This window comes from Stegostoma tigrinum, chromosome 1, assembly GCF_030684315.1.
Source record: "Stegostoma tigrinum isolate sSteTig4 chromosome 1, sSteTig4.hap1, whole genome shotgun sequence".
NCBI lineage: Eukaryota > Metazoa > Chordata > Chondrichthyes > Orectolobiformes > Stegostomatidae > Stegostoma > Stegostoma tigrinum.
This window is the reverse complement of record NC_081354.1, coordinates 125,997,627-126,020,263: the sequence shown is the minus strand read 5'-3', so window position 1 is coordinate 126,020,263 and position 22,637 is coordinate 125,997,627. Positions and strand designations below refer to the sequence as shown.

At 40.4% G+C, this 22,637-nt stretch overlaps 1 protein-coding gene across 1 annotated transcript in view; it reads left to right on the top strand.

Annotated features, from left to right (window-relative positions):
• The window catches only part of LOC125452623 (uncharacterized), an 82,150-nt gene extending 62,861 nt beyond the window's left edge, over positions 1-19,289 (top strand). The window contains exons 11-13 of the mRNA XM_059638498.1: positions 14,703-14,850; positions 16,393-16,665; positions 19,082-19,289. Coding sequence (XP_059494481.1) covers positions 14,703-14,850; positions 16,393-16,665; positions 19,082-19,228 — 568 coding nt within the window. The 3' untranslated portion in view covers positions 19,229-19,289. The remainder of the gene's footprint in view (positions 1-14,702; positions 14,851-16,392; positions 16,666-19,081) is intronic.
• Positions 19,290-22,637: the final 3,348 nt, after the last annotated feature.

Sequence of the window (22,637 nt, the reverse complement as noted above, 5' to 3'; positions counted from 1 at the left end):
TTGGCCTGGTCATGTAAACCTTTGAAGTATGTTTTTAATCAGCAAAATGCATTTTTTTTAAAGTTACAGTTCTGCACTATAATCCTTTATCTGGACTAAGACACACAATTATATTACACTGAATTCTGCAGCAATCTGTTAAATGAATTCAGCAAGAAATCCCCTTATTACTTGCCACCATGCATTTGTCTATGTAAGGACATGTCCTTAAACTTTGATACCTTGTGACCTGTAAAGAGGGACAGGTTGCACTTGAAGTAGAGGGAGTGAAATATACTTGTATGGGAGATTTGCTAGTATTACCCAGGTGGGTTTAAAGCAGTTTGGCAAGATGTGGCAGTGCCACAACGATGCCACCCAAAGGTTGCAGGAACAGCAACTTATATTCCGCTCGGGAACCCTGCAGCCCCATGGTATCAATGTGGATTTCACAAGCTTCAAAATCTCCCCTCCCCCTACTGCATCCCAAAACCAGCCCAGCCTGTCTCTGCCTCCCTAACCTGTTCTTCCTCTCACCCATCCCCTCCTTCCACCTCAAGCCGCACCCCCCTTTTCCTACCTACTAACCTCAACCCATCCCCTTGACTTGTCTGTCCTCCCTGGACTGACCTATCTTCTCCTTACCTCCCCACCACACTCAGCTTTACTGGCTCCATCCCTGCCTCTTTAACTTGTTTGCCTCCTCTCCACCCATCTTCTCCACTATCCATCTTTGATCCGCCTCCCCCTCTTACCCTATTTATTTTAGAAGAGAGGTTGACTGAGCTCGGTCTCTTTTCATTGGAGAAAAGGAGGAGGAGAGGGGACCTCATTGAGGTATACAGGATAATGAGAGGCATAGATAGAGTTGATAGCCAGAGACTATTTCCCAGGGCAGAAATGGCTAGCACGAGGGGTCATAGTTTTAAGCTGGTTGGTGGAAAGTATAGAGGGGATGTCAGAGGCCGGTTCTTTACACAGAGAGTTGTGAGAGCATGGAATGCGTTGCCAGCAGCAGTTGTGGATGCAAGGTCATTGGGGTCATTTAAGAGACTGCTGGACATGCATGTGGTCACAGAAATTTGAGGGTGCATACATGAGGATCAATGGTCGGCACAACATTGTGGGCTGAAGGGCCTGTTCTATGCTGTACTGTTCTATGTTCTATGTTCTATGTTCTTCCCCTTCGCCATTTCAGCTGCAGAGTCTAGGCCCAAAATGTCAGCTTTCCTGCTCCTAATGTGCTGCTTGGCCTGCTGTGTTCATCCAGCTTCACACTTTGTTATCTCGGATTCTCCAGCATCTGCAGTTCCTATTATCTCTGAGAAAAGGGCAGGACTGGCAGATCAGTGTTCCAGGATACAGAAGCTGCAGGCATGACAAAAATACAAGTAAGAGAGGAGGGGAAGTTGACCTTTTGATAAGGGAGGTCTTAACAACAGTTATTAGAGAGGATATTCTTAAGGGGTCATTAAATGAGGCCATATGGTTAGAACTTAGAAACAAGAAGGGGATAGTCACTCTGTTGGGCCCATATTATAGACCCTACAAATAGCCAGTGGGTACCAGAGGAACAGATGTGTAAAGAAATGCAGATACCTGTCAGAATATCAGAATTGCAATGTTTGGAGATTTTAATTTCTCTTTATTGACTGGGCCAACCAGACTGCAAAAGGTCCAGACAGGGTGGAGTTTGTCAAATGTGTCCAAGAAAGTTTCCTAAATAAATATATAGAGGGCCCTACTTGGGAATATGAAACACTGGACATCCTCTTAGAAAACCGGAGGTCGGACAAGTGACTGAAGTGTCAGCAGACAGCACTTTGTGCCCAGTGATAATAACTCTCGTAGCTTTAACATAGCTATGGAAAAAGACAGGAGAGATCCACAGGTTAAGGTGCTAAACTGGAGCAGGGCCAATTTTGGGGCCATTAGGCAGGATCCAGCAGAGCTCGATTGGGTGATTCTGTTTGAAGAAAAGGGAATGACTGGCAAATGGGAGGCTTTGAAAAGTGTGATATCAAGTGTCCACGGACAGGGGATATTGAGGGAAAAAAAGGAGGCATAAATTGAGTTTAAGGTGCTGGGTCCAAGTGAAAGCCTAGATGACTATAACACTTAAAAGAGAAATCAGAAGAGCAAAAAGAGGGTATGAGATGGATCTGGCAGATAAAGTTAAAGATAATATCATGAGGTTCTTTAGTTTTATTAGAGTCAAAGGGTGGCTAGGAAGAGAATTGGTCCTCCTTCAAGATCAGCATGGTCAACTACGAATAGAGGCACAGGAGATGGGGGAGATTTTTAAAGAATATTTCTCCTCAGTGTTTACTGAGGCGAGAAGTATGGATGCTAAGGAAATAAGGGAAATGAGTGGGGATGTTTCAGACTGCATACATATTATCGGAGAGGAGGTGTTTGCAGTCTTAAACTGCAGTTAGGTGGAAAAATCCCCTGGGTCTGATCAGCTCCATCCTCGGATGTTGTGGGGGGCTAGGGAAGAAATTGCAGAGGCCCTTGCAGAGATTTTTGTTTCATTTTTACCTTTTGGTGAGGTTTCCAAAGACTGAAATGTGGCTAATGTTGTTCCATTGTTTAAGAAAGATAGCAAAGACAAGCTAGAGAACTACAGGCCAGTGACCCTGAAAATCTGGACAGTCAGGGTCTGATTAGTACAGATTTGTGCATGGGAAATCATGTCTAACAATGTTTTAGAGTTTTCCAAAGAGGTAACCAAGAGGGCAGATGAGGGTAGAGCAGTGGATATTGTCTAAATGGACTTTAATTAGGCCTTTGACAAGATCCCGCATGGCAGGCTAGTCTTCAAGGTTAGATCACATGGGATCCAGGGAAATCTAGCTAATTAGATTTAAAATTGGCTCAATGGTAGGAAGCAGAAGGTGATGGTTGAAGGTCGTTTCTCAGATTGGAGACCTGTGACAAGTGGTGTGCCGCAGGGATCAGAGCTGGGACCATTGTTATTTGTTATTCACACAAACAATCTGGACGTGAAATGTACAAGGCATGATTAGTAATTCTGCCGATGATACAAAATTAGGAGGTGTTGTTGATAGCGAGGAAGGTTATCAAAAATTACAGAGAGATCTTGATCAGATGGGAAGTGGGCTGAGGATTGGCAAGTGCAATTCAATACAGTTAAGTGTGAGGAGTGCACTTTGGAAATTCAAGTCAAGGTAGGACTTATACAATAAATGATAAGGTCCTGAGGAGTGTTGTGGAACAGAGGGACATCGGAGTATAAGTACGTAGTTTGTTGGAAGTGGCATCACAGGTGAACAGGGAGGTGAAGAAACATTTAGCATGCTGGCCTTTATCAGTGAGATATTGAGTGTAGGAATTGGGACATTATGTTACAGTTGTATAAGACATTGGTGAGGCCTCACTTGGAGTATTGTGTACAGTTTTGGCCACCTTGTTGCAGCAAAAACATAGCTAAACAGGAAAGTGTGCCAAGAAGATTTACAAGGACGTTGCCAGGACTTGTCGGCCTGAGTTATAGTAAAGGTTGGTCAGGACAGGACTTTATTCCTTGGAACATAGGAGAATGAGGGGTGACCTTATTGAGGTGAATAAAATCATGAGGGGCATAAATTTGGTGTATGCACAAAGTCTTTTTCCTAGGGATGGGAAATTGAAAACCAGAAGGCATAAGTTTAAGGTGAGAGAGGAAAGATTTAGGAAGGACCTGAGGGGCAACGTCTTCACACGGAGAGTGGTGGTTAATGGAATAGGCTGCCAGAGGAAGTGCTTGAAGCAGGTACAATAGCAACATCCAAAAAACATTTCGATAGGTACATGGATGGGAATGGTTTAGAGAGGTACAGACTAAATGTCAGCCCTTGGAACTGGCTAAGTAAGCATCATGGTCAGCATGGACTAGTTTGGACTGATGGGGCCTGTTTGCATGCTGCATTACTCTATGACTCTAAAAGGAAAACAGTTCGTGCCAGTCTGTCATCACTTCTGTTTCTGCACATGCATTACATACATAAACTTTAAAGTAGTCAAATAATTTATTGACATGTTTGCAAATTGATGTTTCCTGTTCATTTGGTATCTGCTCGTTCCTGGAATAAAAGCTTTTTTCAGAGTTTACGTAACGCACAAGCATTTTGGGTGTACTTACTGCAGTATCTCATTGGCATCACACTGAAGGGTGACTTATTGTGATCATAGTACTTTAGCAGTGGTGGGTTTTATTTTGTTAATTAATGCAAGTGAAAGCAATTTCTAATTCTACACCCCACACCACTTCACATCATTTGCAGTGAGCCTTTGCGGAGGTTCCCATTCAGTTGATAAATTGCACAAGAACAAGTCTACATTGCATTGCTTTCTTATCTGTTGATCACTGCACTCCTATGTAGTTCCCAATTTATCTCAATCGGGATGAAGTCTTTTGCTGTCCATATATGACCTATTTACTTGAATTCAATCAAGTTGAATTGCATCATTTTCTTATTAAGCTTCAGGTTCTTCTAGCAAACACTCTAGCACTTACACCCGACTTAGACTGTGATCTGTGATAGTTCCTTCCATCGTATCTCCACGTCCAAAGTTGGCAAATCATGTGCAATTACTTCCACTTGGTAGAGATCATTGACGATTGTAAAATTTATGGATTTGATATATGCAGTTAACAATCCATGGGGGATTTTCAGATAATTCATTAAGTGTGTTTGATACATTAGTTAATTCAACAGAAAACAAGAGTACAATCAGTGACATTTGAGGATGCCTCGCCAAGAACAGAGGACAAATCCACAGTTGGCACAGAATATGACAATCTTATTGAAGTTGTGAAGGCTGCAACCTGCTCTCTAGCTGAAATATATTGGGTTACTTCTCTGGACCTTTCACCTCTTTTAGTTCATCTCAGAATTAAAGAAGACAGTTGCTTGCTGAGTATTGCCCCTGACAAGGGCTGTTGATTGATGCTGAACACTTGGAGATGTAGCCTATTTCTGGCAGCTTACACTATGCTAATCATCTGTTTCAATCCTCAAAACTATCACAGAATTGTTCAGGTGCAAAAGGAGGTCAATCAGCCCATGTGCTTGCCCAAGCTCTATTACCTTGCACCAATCTCTTGCCATTTCCCCAAATCCCTGCACAGCATTTCTATGCAAATAATCATCCAATGCCCTCTTGAATACCTCAATTGAACCTGTCCTGAGCACATTTCCATACACTAACTATTTGCTGTGTGAAAGGTTTTTTTTCTTACATCTCCCTTATTTTGTTTGCACATCACTTTAAATCTATGCTCTCATTCCTCTTTTTCTTTTACAAGTGGAAACAGCGAAGGTTTCTAACCAATGCATGTGTGACAGTTACTCATATCATCAGAACATCTGTCACCACATTTTCCACTCCCAACATGAATGTGCTTATGTTTAGAACAGATTTTTCTGTATTGCTTAAATAATCTGGATACTAGATGCCAATTGCCTGTTAATCTCCACCTTTATCTCTACCCTGCATTTTGTCTGTTCTTTTAGAGACTGTCACGATTTAGATGTATAGAGGGAAGTTCAACAATGTGGTTAGTTAAATGTTTAAAAATTTTAAATTCAGCAAAAGGAATTGTTTTTTACAGTACAGTCGGTTCTGATATAACATGATAGATCTGTTCTCTTGCGATCTCACATTATAAGAATATCTCGCAATAGCTGCACCATTTAAACTCAGGGAGCCAGAATCACATTATAGCCCATATAGGCAAGGAGAGTTTGCTTTCTACAAATAACGGCCTAAATTCTTCAATCCCATTGAAGCCAATTCGCGTTGAAGAAACACGCGTTCTTTCTGAAGAGACTATATTTCATGCTGAATAAAAACAAATTTGCTGGAGACACTCACCAGGTCTGGCAGCATTTGTGAAGGAAAAAACAGAGTTAACGTTTTGGGTCTGGTGACCCTTCAGGACTCTTCAAAATCCCTCCAGCAATTTTGTTTTTGTTCTGATTTACAGCATCTGCAGTTCTTTTGGTTTATATTTCATGCTGTCTGCATTGATACTCTTCCAGAATGATGGAATTGCCAAACAGAAAGTGCAACCAGCTATACATCCCAAAAAACCTTCAAAATATCTTTAGATAACTGCAGCTTTCATGAAGCTTCACTTACCAGAACTTGTTTGCAATTAGTGTAGTAAAAACTTTTGTCTTGGCTAGTTGTGGCATAATCTCTTCAACAAATGGCAATGGCTCGTAATGTCTCTTCAAAGTTTTATTGAGGTCCTCTGGATCTATCCATACTCTCAGATTTCCAGACATTTTCACTACAGCCATGCTGCTTTTTGAATCTGTAGGACTTGTCACTTCCTTCACCGCTCCTTTCCTTTCCAACTCCTCTGTCTTGACTTTTAGGCTAGAAGTTGAGGTCAGCTGGAACTCCTCTAATCAAATGCTGGGCTGTTCTCACTCTGACATTGATAGTCAGCAGGAAGACATTCACAACATGTAAACACATCTTTTTTAAGCTTATATAATCTAACCAGCATTTCCCTGCGAAATCCTTCAAATTTCTTCCAGTCTGTGCACAGTTACACAGAGGAGTGCACAATTTACTTGGGGAGGTGATGGCCTTGTGGCATTATCGCTGAACTGTTAATCCAGAGACCCAGACAGTCTTCTGGGAACCCAGGTTTGAATCCTTCCATGGCAGATTGTGGAATTCAAATTCAAAAGATGTCTGGAAGTAAGAATCTAATGAGGATTGTGAATTGATTGCTGGGTGGAGACCCATCTGGTTCATTAATGTCCTTTAGGGAAGTAAACTGCCATCCTTACCTGATCTGGCCTACAAGTGAGTTCAGACCCACAGAATGTGATTGACTCTTAACTCCCATCTGGGTAATAAATGCTGCTTCGCCAGTGATGCCCTCATCCCACAGATGAATAAAGGAAAAAAAAGTTACCTGCCTCATCTTTTGACTTGTTTCAGCTGAGACAATTGAATCTTACTTCACGCCTATTGTCTGGAACTGCCGATCCTTATTCTTCCTGTTGCATTGGCCTTTCAGCTTCATTTGCATTATTGCAATGAGCATCATTACATCTTATAGCTCTTACCTTTGAGAGATTCATTTTTGGTTCACTATCTTGAGCCATGTGTACAGGTTTGCAAAGCTATGTTGTTTAATAAAGAGTGTAATCTGTGTCTATCTAGTCATAGAACCCTTACAGTGTGGAAACAGGCCCTTTGGCCCAAAAAGTCCACTGCAACCCTCTCAGACCTATTCCCCTGTAACTCACCTAACCTACACATCCTTGAATGCTATGGGCAAGTTGGCATGGCCAATCCACCTTGTCACCCACGCAAACACAGGGAGAAAATGCAAACGCCGCACAGACGGTCACCCTAGGGTGGAAGCTAACCTGGCTCCCTGACGCTGTGAGGCAACAGGGCTAATGACTGAGCCACCATGTCACCCAAATTCACTCTGCAGTCATTATTCTACTAGTCATAAACCACTTTTCAATTTGATATGAGACACTGCAAACCTGTTCAGTGGCATAGACTAAATCATTCTACTTGCAACCGTATTCACAGGCTTATTGTGTTTATTTCCAGCAAAACATTTGCTTGCGAGTAATTCATTTCTTGTAGCTAGAGCATTGCTTTTGCCACAATAAACTTATTTCCTTTTCTTTCTCGTGGTTTCTTTTTCAATATTTACATCCTGTACTCCGTCCTCACGCTTTCTAATGAACCCTTCTGATAATATTTCTTCCATTATGTTGATCTTGTCAGGCCTGGACAGATTAATCAAATCCATTTTTCCTTTATTATAGGTAATGTTTTACTCTCTAGCTGGCAATCAGAATTTCTGTACATGACAATGGCTTTCTTCACAAATATTTCCTCTCCTTTCTGCAGATATACTTGCATAGTAGGATCACTAACGCCTAAACCAGTCCTATCACTGATGTCATCATCTTTCATTTACCCAAATGCCCAAGATTCAGCTTGATGCTTCAATGCAGCCTCATACTGATCAATATTCTTATACTTTTCCGGAGCTCTTTATTAAACAAATACTATTCATAATCAAAATGACCAAAGGTTTCAAATTGGGTCTTCATCATCTTCAAAATGTTCTGCTATTCAGTGAGGCCTAGGCAGAAACAAAGCTTTTACTTTGCTTGTCCCCCCTCAGAGCTAATAGTGTTGCTCACTTGTTACTTTTTCTATTTTAACATGGTTTAAATCTGTAGCTATCACATAATTCTAGAAGAAGTTCTTATTCTACCTCACATCACACTTCATATCCATGGGAGCATGACTGAAAAATTCAATGCTGTATCTACTCACCCAATTGTACAGAATTAGTGTTTCTTACAGCAATTGGCTCTCTTACAGCTGACAAAATCCATACAATGCCAGCTCCACACTTCTGACACCATGTTCTATGTGCAGGCTTTAATGGCATCTGCTTCTAAAGTAGACGTTCGAGGTTACACAACTATGACAAGTCTCAGAGTACAGCGTACAAATGGATTTCTCCAAACAGCCATCTAGTCTATTGTATGGGTAGATAAACTCAGTCTGTAAATCAATTTCTGGTGGGCTTAGTGTCACCATAGCCTATCTGTAGGACCTGCTAGGTTCAGTATGGTGGAGAAAAACCACTTCCTGGTCTAACTAAAAGAGCATTTTGTATTGAACAAGAAGTAGTTTATTGCATCTTTGCAACTTGTTATGGAATACATTGATATGATAGATATTGCTGCACAGATTGTGAGGACACTCCTTTGTGATCCCACATTGCTTTCGCCATTAATCCACATAACAATATCATAGTGGGTAGTGCTTACGGAACTCCTCAGTATTAACACTTTTAGGCTCATATACAACATTGATAAACTACGAAGGTTTGTTTGTTGCATTAAAACCATGCACTCAGGGCTGAATCTTTAAATATTTTGGCTAAATGACAATTTGGGGGAGTTTCATGGAGGTCTTCCTTCCATGAGCCTTGGTGAGTTTTCTCTTCATTAACTGGAGAGCCAGAATCCACAAAGTCACTTGAATGCAACCTTACTCATGTCAGAACCTGGACCTTCTGCTGTTCACACTCAAGGCACCATTTCACATGTTGCAAACGAGAACCTGCTATTAATATGTGGCTAGATAATTATAACGGACAGAGAGGGAACTAGGCAGCCCACTTCCCAGACACCTGAAACTATGAAGCTCGAAAAATTTTTAAAGTTTTGAGAACTTAATACCAAAGCTTAACCTCACTGTTGGAAACTTGAAGTTTGGCTTCTCCACATTGAAATTTGGCCACCTTCAGTGCTCTTCACTTTCAGGACCAGCCCCAGATTCTACCCAAAAGGACAGACATCAGGTGCAAAAGTTTGCTAGGCCTCAATAGTGCTGCATGGGAAGCCACTTACCTCAGCAACATAGATTTGTGCTGAGATAGACAAGTGCCCCAGCCTGTTCTGTTTCAGTCAGGGCTTTTTGGTGGATGGCTGAAGTGCAGACTGGGCAGTAACTAGAATGAAACTATTTTCAGGTCACTATATTTAATTCTTACCAAGTGGTTCAGAATTGACCTGTGTCCCTCTGCTCCATTCATACCATGCTTGGAACTGGTTTGGGAGCTGATTTAAAGTTGCTCCAGATACTCAGCCCAGATTTCACAGGAACTTGAGATCTAGACAGGACCACCTAATACTAGGAGAAAAATGAAGTAAACATCAGTCATGGGGACATATCCTGAAAACCTGAATGAGGAACAATTAATCAACTATTCACATCCTGCCAGAAATGGAGGATTTGAGATATAAAAGTAGATGGGAAAAGCTGGGACGTTCTCACTAGAGTGTAGGATGTTGAAGGGGCAGCTTATTGATGTTTATAAAATCATAAGGGGCATAGATAAGGTGAATGGCAAGGGTCTTTTCCCTAGGCTGGGGGAGTTCAAAACTAGGAACATATTTTTAAGATGAGAGCAGAAAGATTTAAAAAGGACATGAGGGGCAACATTTTTATGCAGGGAGTGGTTTGTGTGTGGGATGGACTGCCAGAGAAAGTGATGGATGCAGGTACAGTTAAAACGTTTAAAAGACATTCGGATAAGTACATGATTAGGAAAAGGTTGCGGCGATATGGGACAGGTGGGAATAGTTTAGTTTAGGAACATGGGTGACGTGGTCTGGTTGGATCGTGCTGTCTGTGTCCATGCTGTATGACTCTATGATCATATTACCATCTATTTATTTTCCAATTTCTTGTTCGTCTTTGACTCATCAGTTGCTTCCAAATGCCTTCATTGCTCAAACGGCAAGTCATTTTCTTCATTGCTTCAGTGTTACTCATAAATCGGGATTTAGAATATCTTAATGATGTAATTTCTGAGAAACTGCATCTATGAACCTCAAAACTCACTGAAAGATATTTGAGATCATAATATGGCAAACTGACAAACCACATCCTCAGCTTTTCTTCTACATAATCATTGTGCTTAAAGTCATGACTCAGAAATTGACTGCGACAATGATGTTTCGGGCTTTCTTTAGCTCTGCGATGATTATTTACTGCCTAACACCAGGTGGTAAGTGCATCTAAGTATTTTAAGCCTACCATTTTGCTATGAATTATTAGTTTCTATGTATGTAGATTTATACTTTAAGTATGCAGAAGCTTCCAAATAAACATATGAGATATACATAACATAAATGCCAGAAACCTGTAACGAAAATGAAAAGGGGAGTGAATTTAAGAAGATGCACTTAGAAATGACTGGTTACGTTTCCTTTCCTCCACGTCTTCATGGAATCCTTTTAAACTGCTAATAGAGTGGGTAGGAAACTAGAAGCACCCGCGAGAATTTGACAAACTTTCCCTACTGGGATCAGAATGAGCAGGAGCACTCATGTGTGCAAGATAGGCTCAGGCTTGACTGCAGTATTTTCTCCTCACCCGGTTCAACACACCATCACCCAGGTGCTAAACTCTGACAACGCATAGCCTGACATGCCTGGTCGCGGGATGCCTTCCCTAGGCTCAGACAGGCCTGTGGGCCACCTGATCTTCTTCCCCCAGTCCCCTCCCCTCATCCAACTGACACCGTTTGCACCCAAAACTACTATACAGCTGAAATGCCCAGCATCTAAGAGGAAAAGGCACTGATCAACTGAGCTGCTTTTTTCTTAAGATTTCGTCACCGTTTGATTTCAATGTTGCAAATGATGGCAAGGTTTGAAGACATTTAAAGCTAACCCCCTCTGTGTGTGAAAAGAATGTCTCTTTAACAAAGTCGGAGAGTCCTGCCACATGAAGACATTTAGGAGGGTCAGGGTGGGGTCAAGAGTTTAAGACGAACATAACTCTTTGACAATTTGAGTCCCAGGCGCAGCATCAATTCAAATTACAAAATGGGGAAAAGTTTAAGGGAGATATGCAGAGAAAGTTATTTACGCAGAGGGTGCTGGGTGCCTGGAACACGTTGCCAGTGGAGGTGGTAGAGGCCGGCACAATAGCGTCATTTAAGATGTATCTACACAGATACATGAATGGGCAGAGAGCAGACAGGTACATATCCTTGGAAAATAGGCGACAGGTTTAGATAGAGGATCTGGATCGGCGCAGGCTTGGTGGGCCAAAAGGTCTGTTCCTGTGCTGTAATTTTCTTTGTTCTTTGTATACTTTGCCTTTCCTACAAAAGGTGTAAATGGATAGAGTTTCTTCGGCTAACTTGTACCAGATCTTAAGTAGGGAAGATGGGAATCGCAGATGTTGGAGAATCCGAGATAGTAAAGTGTGGAGCTGGATGAACACAGCAGGCCAAGCAGCATCTTAGGAGTACAAAAGCTGACGTTTCAGGCCTAGCCCCTTCATCAGAAAAAAAGATCTTAAGTAGCCTTACTAATGGCCTGTAGAAGGAGTGTTGAGGATAACATCTATATGGCCCCTAAATGTGAAAATGTCTGTTTCGTGCAGTTGAAAAGAGCAGAATGTTCACCATGGTTCTACAAATACCTGCCAGCGGCCATCAGGCCAGGGCACCCTCTCTATAAAAGTTGTCTACTTCACAGGTTCCACCTAAACTCTGTTTCATTGAAACCAGTCCAAACTGTTGTAGATAGAATCAAGAGCTGTTCCCTCTGTGCATCCATTGTTCTCTGGGTCCCAGAGATATGGTCCAATGCAAAGTTTCAGGCACAAGTTCCATTTTTACTCTCCAGATTCAACGAAGTACTCAAACAATTAGTAATTCTAACCTGACCAAATACAATTCATCACAGTGAGGAAGGGTCACTGGACCCGGAACGTTAACTCTGTTTTCTCCTTCACCGATGCTGCCAGACCTGCTGAGCTTTACCAGCAACTTTGTTTTGGTTCCTGATTTACAGCATCCACAGTTCTTTCGGTTTTTACAATTCATCACTAGTAGTGTTCTCTATTTTAGTCACACGTCTACTTCCCAGCAATATCGGTTTGGTCTTTCAGACAACTGTGTCGAAATCATTGGGGGGAAAGATGTCAGAGCTCATTCCAAACCTTATATGGCATCACTCCAGGTTAATAATTACCACATATGTGGAGGAGCATTAATCAAGCCAGGATGGATATTGACTGCAGCTCACTGCAATTCGTAAGTTACAAATATTATATACGAGCGTATGAACTATTTTCAAAATAGTTTAGTGTTTAATATATTTTCCCTTTGATGTTGAAGGTGATTTTGCACAGCTTTTGGTGATCCATAAATGAGATATACCCATTGCTTGGGCCCTAAATTTCCTCATTGCCTTCAGTGCTCATATCATTTCTTATGCTGTTATTCACTTTAAGATTTCAGAGAAGTCTGTATTTTTGTGTAATACATATATTTGTACCATTAGTGTATCAAACAGAAGTTTCCCTAATTTATTAAAGGCTTCACCTTTTACATGCATGAGGAAATTCACACAATTGCATTATCCTTGTCTTTGGAAAATTTTTAGATCACTTGAATTCTTGTAACTTCACACACAAAGGAACGAACAATTTCACCTGGCACTTCAGGCAATTGCAAACAAGCTAAAGCAACAGTACGGCTTCTCACAAATTTCTTTTTAACTGTTGGCTGCCATCCCCTTCCCCAACGCCCCCCCCCCCACCCCCTCCGACCCCAGCTCGCCCAGTCTGGGATTTTAAGGACCGCTGACAGCTTTGTCATGAGGAATTATGCTCAGCTGCTATGACTGCTCACTCTGTGGCAGGGCCTGTTCACACATTTACTGCACAGGAGGTAAACACCTTCTTTCATAGGGCAGACAATTTTCTCAATGTGAGCATCAATTTTATGCATGGAACCAATGACATACAGGCATTAAAAATACATCACAGTAGGAGACATTATGACAATGTACAATGCCAATGCTGCCCTTCTTTGTAATGGAGATGAAAGGAACTGCTGATGCTGGAGACTCTGAGGTAACAAGGTGTAGAGCTGGATGAACACAGCAGGCCAAGCAGCATCAGAGGAGCAGAAAAGCTGATGTTTCGGGTCTGGACACTTTTTCAGAGAAATTTTCTGGAATGTCAGCTTTCCTGCTCCTCTGATGCTGCCTGGCTTGCTGTGTTCATCCAGCTTTACGCCTTTTCATAATAAATTGATTTTTTTTAGATGACACTGCCTCTTGGTTGCACACACACGGCAGTAAAATTGCCAGTTGAGCAGCCACTGATGTAGGTGAATAGTGAATAGTGCGACTGCATGATTGCAACCCTGGCTATGTTCTCATTCACTACTGAACAAGAGTGGATGCTACGAATCATCTTCAATGGCTAATCAACAGCACTGGCAGCATCTCAGCCATCTCCTCTCCTATCCACCCTCTAGATGGCACCAGAGTGACAAAACAGCTTTACCACAAGTCTTCAACTGAGTTAAAATAAAACCCACACCATGGCATTATCTTTCCTGAAAGGGTTTCATGATCATAAGTGGCAAATTCCAAGATACCTGTGTCATGTATGTCAAATAATACCTTTTCTTTACTTATAGAAGAATTATATGTCCAAATTATGAGAAATTCCACTCTGTCTCAGACCGATGCTTCTCTCATACCAGGCTGTACCTCTCTCCTGCCTGCATTTATGCATTCTTTAAACCCTATTAGTGGAAGGCTGCTCCTGTAAGACTAAAGGGTGATCGGATAAAGTTGACACTTGAATCAAGCCAGCTGACTCCTCAGAGTAAGATGGTGCTGTTGTGGATTGTGCTCCCGGGCAATATGCTCCCGTTCACAGCTGTTCACCGCCACAGTCTTCTGCAGGGGACTAAGAGGCAGCTATTGCCGTTCCACTGGGCCCTCAGTTTGCAGACCCACTGATCAGCTGGATGCTGTGTCCCGGTATCCCAGTGAAGAAGCTGGTGAATTGTCATTTTGAACTGCTGCAGTCCTTGGTGCGTAGGGGCACCCATGGTTCTGTGAGGAAGAGAGATCATGGAATTTGTCCCATCTGTACTTCTCATAATCTGATAATAGAATTTAGGAGGTTCCTAACCATTCCATGAGCAGCCATTACATTAAAGGCAACAAACACAAACGGCTTTAATTTTTCACAATGGGTTTGAAATAGTTATAAATCTACATTAAGTGGTTATGGGATTTTAAAAAGACAATCTGAAGTGAATAATGATTAATTTGTTTATTTACCTCATTTTTCTTCTTAATTTATATTAACATCACATACAGCATTTTTAAACATCATAAGGTTAAGGCAGTTCTTGGAATTGATATTCTGAGCAAAAAGAAATCAGCACAAATTATCACAGTGAAGGAGAAATTTCCTCACATTCGTTTTGACAACAAAACCAAAGAAAATGACATCATGCTGCTCCAAGTAAGTGGTTTGGAGTTAAGAATTTCTATGCATTGTATGATGATACAAATGGAAGAAGCTGCTCCTATTTAAAATTAGTTGTCAAACAACAGGATCCTTTTCAATTTCCATTCCATTCCCAAAATACCCTGTACCTTGCCTCCTCCTAAAGTGCAAAACATTTCATTGTATGATGTTCCCAGTTAGGTGCAAATCAAAGCCTCCATTTCTTTTCTTTATTTGCCACATACTGATTAGTTGGATTAGACATCCCCATTCCAATTGCTTCTTAATGTATATTGACAAATTTAAATCAATTCCGACTTACATGTTATTGAGATTTTATCCCTTCACAGCTAAGCAGTTATTACAGTAAAGTTAATGAAATTTATCAAAGGTTCATGTTCTTATCTGTAAAGAGTGAGGGCTTAGAGCCAGAGATGCAGAAAAATATTATATACAGATGGCTATAATTTACAAATTTAAATGAATTGCTGTATCCTTCATATTTCATCATTATTTTGTTCTGGCCTTGTCACTAAAAATGTATTCGACTTTTTCATATATTTAAGAATATAGACCAAAAACAGACAGGTGCAAAGAATGTAATTTGAAAATAAAATAGGAGGCTGTATATTACTTTAGACAGCCCAAACTTCCACATAATCATAATATACTTCCAATATGGGGTTGGGTTGGCAATGTAATATCAGCATAAAAATATCCAAACATCTGGAAGTTTAGCTTGTTAATGACCCAACTGTTTGGAAATTTTCATTGCCTGCTGCATTTTTTGGTTATTAGCCATGAAAAATTTGGGAATTCATTTTTTTGGCAGCAATGATGGAGAGGTAGCCCAAGCTAGAAGAAAAGGCCTGAGTCTAGGATTGTGCTGAATGTGTCAGAAGTCTCTCCTGGGGAATGGAGATAACATCTCCAAATTTGTTTTCATAAACCTAGTTTCTGAGCTTTAATGAGGCTTCAATAAACATTAAAGAGACATTCAGTGTGTGAGAGCCCTTGGAATTTCTACCCATGACCAACTTTTAGTTTTCAACATTGGCCCTCTGCCCATTGCTGCTCATGCTTACAGTCCCAATTGGGCACAGAGCCCACAGTGCTCCTCCAAATAATCTCCTTCCTGTCCACTTGATTTGATGGCCATAAAGGTGAAGGCAACACCAAGTGCTCAGTTCCATCTTCTTCACCCACTGAGCATCATAAAACTCAAGTAATTTTGAAAAATGCCGGTAGGTGAGGCAACATCTATGGAGAGAACAGAACAAGTGGTATATCAGATGAAGAATATTTAAAGATGTGTTTTGTTTCTGTCTCCCTTCCCTTTGTTCTGTTCAGTTTTAATTAAGCTTCTCCACAATTAGTGTGTAATCCTCATGAAGCATCCACACGTGAATCATTAACTGTCAGTTGTCTTCACAGCTGTGAACTGGCCTGGCAGTGTATCCAGAATTTCCTTCATGTCCTATTGAAGATTATGCATGATTAATAAAAACTTTCAGAGGATTTGAAAGAAGATATAACAATTACTTTTACTTATTACAGCTACAGTCTGAAGCAAAACTGAACAATTATGTAAAACTCCTTCCTCTACCCAAAAATGACTTGGATATGGGAGATGGAACTGTCTGCTCAGTTGCTGGATGGGGATGGACCAAAATAAATTCAAATGTGAACTCTGACCATCTTAAAGAAGTAAATGTAACGATTATAAACAGATCAAAGTGCAACAGCCCAAAGTATTATAACAAGAAGCCTTTAATAACCATGAACATGCTCTGTGCTGGTGACAAAAGAGGTGGAAAAGATGCATGCTGTGTAAGTTGAACTGTTTGAAAAGTAGTTGCAATGTCTGAACTAAACAATTAGAATTCATGATTTTAATTAGTGATTTGTTTTATACAATACATTTGTTGCCCATGACGAATGTATCTTGTGCTATTCAATATGTTACTTATTCTATTTTGTTGTTATCTACATTGCAATGTCTGGGGAGTTGCTTACACTCAAATCTGGATATTGCAGTGAGCCTAAATGGGCTTAGCTGAAGCTCATGGTTCCACCAGGACCTGTCATTTCGAATTTGGGTCTCATTGCCCAGAAGAAACAATACATCGAATGCTAGCAGCCCTCAAAAAGTATTGATCCTAAAAGAGTATTAGAATTGATTCTCCTCACAATTTAGCTGAAAACCAATAAAAGTGTTAAGATATTTTCACTCCTCATCACTCCAGCTCCTATCTCTCCCAGTGTCTCCAGCTCACTTATTTTGAAAGCAGTATATAATGAAGACGGAAGGCCCCTCAATAAAGTGTAGTCCCCAACATGGGCACAACAGAAATACCAAGATAGAAATGAACTGGTTATGTGGGTCCTGGCTGAAGAAGCCCTTAGAATTGCAAGGCAAGATGGGGAGTTGAGGCTCCTGTAGGGATGGGATCACCAAAGAGTTCAAGGGTATTTGTGGTGTGGGAGTGCCAGAAATGCCAGAAGGTGTCGATGGGTGGAAGTGCCAAAGTAACTTGAGACAAAATATTTATACCAACATACTAACCTCAGGAGATTCCAGTTTTCATTTAAATTCTGCTATGATCTTATGAAGCACAGTTAAATCTTCTAATGGTTATTCATTGACCTGTTGTTGTTTAGCCTCCTCCACCTTTTGAATGAGATTGTGATCTATTCATGTCCTTCTATTTAGAGCTGAGAATTCATGGCTATGAAATCCGTGTAGACTTTCCAATGTTTGGTGTCACCCTATGTTGGACAGTTGTAGCTAACCTTTAAAGTGTAGTGCTTTGCCCTTGGACCATCAACCTCAGTCAGCTATAAGCGGGCTTTTGTCTGGCAATACTAACTATTTGATAATATTGCAACACTGGTCCCCATGACTAGTTTGAAACTCTTGAGATATCAAATTGACATAAATATGTTCAAACCAAAATGTGTGGCGTGGGTCATACATTTTCCTGAAGAAATCTTTGTCTTTATCTTCCACTGGATATTGTTCTAACTCATTGTTGTTCTTTGTGTGATGCTTTAGTTTTTTTTTGTTTCCTGCGGCTGGGTCCTGCTTCAGTGGATTTTCTGATAGTGAATTATTTCCTTACAAGAAATGTATTTGTTTTTTGAAGCTGAGCACTGTTCACATCTGTGAGGTATTTTTGATCCACCATATTAGCAAGAACTTTCAGCGCCTGGTGTCTGTCCTAGCCATTGTATTAGCTGATTTGGTATTTTTTGCGAAATTGTCCCTTGAGATATGAATAGATTCTGTAGATGTTCTATGCCAAGTTTTATCTTCTCTTCTTAGGATTGATCGCTTATGCTTCCAGACTTCTATTTCATTCATGACATGAATAGCTTTCTCTAGGATTAGGTCTTTAGACTGTCATAAAAATTCATTATTAATGCTGACAGCGATCTGGATCTCTCAAATTCAGGCTTTAAGTCTCAATAGTTGTCTCTCTCCACTAGACTTAGGGATTATTAATGGAATTAACTCTTTGTAACAGTACTGATGTCATAGCTTTTGAATGTGATTACAGAAGTTTCAATGTGAAGTCATCTTAACTTGAACTCAAACTCAAGATCACTTCTACGGAACACTCCACAGATACAGCCTTGGAGCTGCAAATTTCTTCAGTTTCTGTGCGTCTTCTGTCAGTTCTGAATTGCTTTCGGTGTCATTCTCTGACAGATCCCTCTACCTTGAGTGCCCCATAAGTTTGTGAGCTACGTGGCCATTAGCAATCAGCAGTATCTGTTTGTGTTGAAGTCTGCTGAGTCACTAGAATTTTTCTAAATTTCTTGCTTTCTTTTCTTCAAGGACAAAATTGATTTTGCTTGGCCGACACCATTTACAAATGGTGCTGGTCACCACTGCTCACTAAGTTGTGCAGCTCTCACCATTGTCACTCACACAGCAGATCCCAATCCACTGCTCTCCATGTTATATGTGCTCCTTGAAACTTGAAATGCTATCACATAGACAAGGATGGCCAGCTAGCCTCTCTAATTAGTAGAATTTTACCAAATAAAATGACTTGATTTTCCCTCTGCAGTAAAGAATTCCATTGATTCACTACCCTCTCATTTCTTGTTGAATTTCCAAGAAATAAGTAAGTTATAACTGCTTAATAACTCTCATGCATAAACATTTGAACAGTGTTGGCACAATACAAATGTTAAGGTCTTTCAGTTTCAGAATAATAAACTTTTCTTGCTGTTTCAGGGGGACTCAGGCGGACCTCTGATATGTAAGGATGTGTTCCGAGGAATTGTGTCTTACGGGAAAAAATGCGGACTTGCCAAAAAGCCTGGAATTTATACAAGGCTCACAAAGGAATACATGAAATGGATTCAGAAAAAAACAGCTTGAACCTTGTCAAGTTTTTAGGTTATGATGAGTTTTATGCATCATTTTTATCTTCTGTGAGTTGATGTAGTGTATGTAGCAAATGAATTGGCATTTAATTTTTAAATTTCCATTTATTGAGATTATTTTAAATTCATGTGCTATAAGTAAATTCAAAATAGGAGCCAGTATATATTTATCCTCACTAAACGCTCAAACAAGTTGCGAAACAGAGCTTATGGTTTTCATATGCTTATGACGGAAGAATTGAGAAATAACATGTGTGTTGTTGAATTGGTAAATATATCAGGTGCATTGTTTAAATAGCAAAATGAAATTCACCCTGTCCAGTATAAAAATTCAAGTCTTTTGCATTTTAATAAATAAACAGTCATATTCTGTGTTCAATGGATTTGAAGTGTCAACTTAACTGAGTCATTTGTAAACTCATTTCTGATGTAAGTTCAAACTCTGCTCCAAGAACTGAGATGATAAGTTAATGCAGTGCTGACGGAGTTCAGTGCTGTCGGCATATCATTGTTACAAACATACAAAATTGATAAACTGAATAAGACTAGCTGGTGTATCAGGTCTAGTTGAAATATCATGGCCAAATATTTCCTGACTCTATGCACAGTCAGTAAGAAGCCAGTAAGGGGAAAAAATACTCAGAAACATTTGTTACCCTTGTGGGGGGGGTCACAAAACAGATCTGTAAAATGACAACAGCACAGAAGGATTTCAATGTATTTTTGCCAATTGTCTGTGTTAGGACTCTGATAGGATGATTGTGTTTGTGATCAATGCTACTACTCCATGAGAAATGTCCAACTGAAACACCAAGATGATTAGGTTGCATTATGTTTGCATTACTGCCACCGAGTACAAAACAAACAGAATCCCTCCAGGTTTCACCCACACACAAAAAAAATCTATCATAACTTTTGTCGTAACACATGACAAAATGGGTTACTATGAACAGTTACTATGCAAACTGAAACTATACTTCCTTTCAAAGACAAGCACAGGGACATTCACACACGGTCAGGAAAAGTCAGGCTGTACATCTCTGCTGAGCGATTGTAGGTGGGAAAAAAATTAGCATAGAAACAAAACCTTGCGTATCAAGCGTCTAAACCACAAGAGTGGAATGATATGACTTTCACACAGTTCTTTCCACTTCCATCAATTAGATCACATTGCTGGCAGCCTCAGGGTGATGGACAATCATTCATTGGGTAGCTAGGTCTTTCACTGAGTTAACAGTTCAGTTTTCAGAGTCTTTGAGCATTGGTTTTTACTCACAGAGAGAGGATGAGAGAATGGGTTTCAGAAACAGCTTTGCTAACCTTAAATAAGGGTAATTACAAAGGAATAAAGGGAGAATTGGCTGAAGTGGACTAGAAAAGGACGTTAGCTGCAACCACTATTGAGGAACAATGGTAGGCATTTAAGAAAATAGTTCATGGCTCACAGTAAAGATATATTCCAGTGAGGAAGAAGGATTCTTGGAAGAGGGTGCGTCAACCATGGTGAACCAGGAAAGTCAGGATAGCATCAGATTGAAGTAAAAATAAACTGATGACGTAACAAAATTAGTGGGAAGCCAAACGATTAGGAAGATTTTGAAAACTAATGACAGCTAACTAGAAAAATTAAGTAAGAGGCATAATATCAATTTTGGGGGTAAACCTACAGGTAACATCAAGATAGACAGCAAGAGTGTTTTTAAATATGTTATAGCAGAGAAAAGCCACAGGGAATATCTACCCCATAGAGAATGAGACCTGAGCAACAACGGCTGAAAGCTAACTAAAAATCCTGGATCTATGAGAGCTTGACCGCACCCACTTAGGCTGCATCTCATGTTGCAACTTTTAAAAAAAACCCAAGGCCTTTTCATAGACTGCTCTCCACCTGTCTGCAAACCTCTGTTTCTTTCCAAAAGAAACCAAGACAAAACACCCCTCTTAAAGTCACTGTATCATCACACATCGCCCCTTCAAAAAATGAGGCATCAATATACAAAGATGGATTCATTTTCAAAACCCCTTAGTCCGACGCTATTAGTGCACTACAATGCATGTACATTACATTGACTTTAAGCATGCAAACATTCACTTGTGCTGTCTATTTCAATTCTTTTCATTTCCCGCCACCCAAATGTCTCCACCTTTCTTCATCGAAGTTGCAACAACACGTTTGCTCTCTCGTCATGCCTGTCTGGAATTTTTGTTATTGAATTTCTCCAAAATCTTTAAGAGGGTTATGATTAGTATATACAGTTGTTTCAGATACATTATTAGTAATATAAATATTGAAATGTTGTAATCAAACTCCAAACTCAAGGTTTCCTTCCCAATCGTTGAATATTTCCATTTGTGATTATTCAGTTTTCTGGAAAAACACCCAAAGGGCCTTTCGATTTTCTTTTTGTCTTATTGTACGTCCACAGCACCAACACTCACACCCTCATCTTGATTACTACCTTGAATGGAGTGAAGTGTGGCTAACACCAGAGCAGTGGTTAACACAGCTTTCAAGCTATCAAATGCCTTCTGACAGCTCATCATTCACTGAATTTTTCTGCACTTCTTCAATAAGTCAGCCAGGGGACCAACCACACAGCTAAAATTCAGTACAAATTTCTGATAAAAACCACTCGGTCCCGGGAACTGTAGTACTGCTCTCCCCGTCGATGGCCTGGGAAACACCCGAATAATTTTTGTTTTCATATCCTGCGGGCCTGTCTGTCCATGTCCGATAACATGGTTCAGGAATGTGACTTGGGCTTTTGCAAATTCAGTCTTAGCCAGGTTTATCACCAAGCCCACCTCCCTAAGTCGCTTGAACAATTTCAATAGATTCCGATTAATGTTCCTTCCATGTGTGACTAAAAATAACCAGGTCATAGAGGAAAACCACAGAATTGGTTAATCCAGAAATGACTTTATTGGTTACTCTTTGAAATGTGTTTTTTTTTCATACCAAATGGTGTGACTTCAAACTGGTTCAATCCATTTGGTGTCATGAAAGCCAGAATTGTTTTCACTCTTTTGGAGGAAGCCAGTATCCTCTGAGTACTTAGAACTTAGAAATATAAGCTGCTTGTCCCACCTTCTCAATACAGTCTGCCAAACGTGGCATAGCATATGATTCAGATTTGGTGACTGCACTGACTTTGTGATCTATACATATTTGCTGGGTACCATCTGGTTTTGGCACCATTACTATGGGAAAGCCCTATTCAGAGTTGCACTGAGGAGCTCTCACAAACTCAATGCAACTCAGACTTAGACAACAAAACATAAGATCCACTCACTTATCTCACCATCTTGTTTTGATCAAGGATATCATTTTGTAGCGTTCCAGTCCTCTGGCACAACTTCCTGAATCCAAAACGGATGAGAATGTTGAGCCCAAGGCCTCCCCA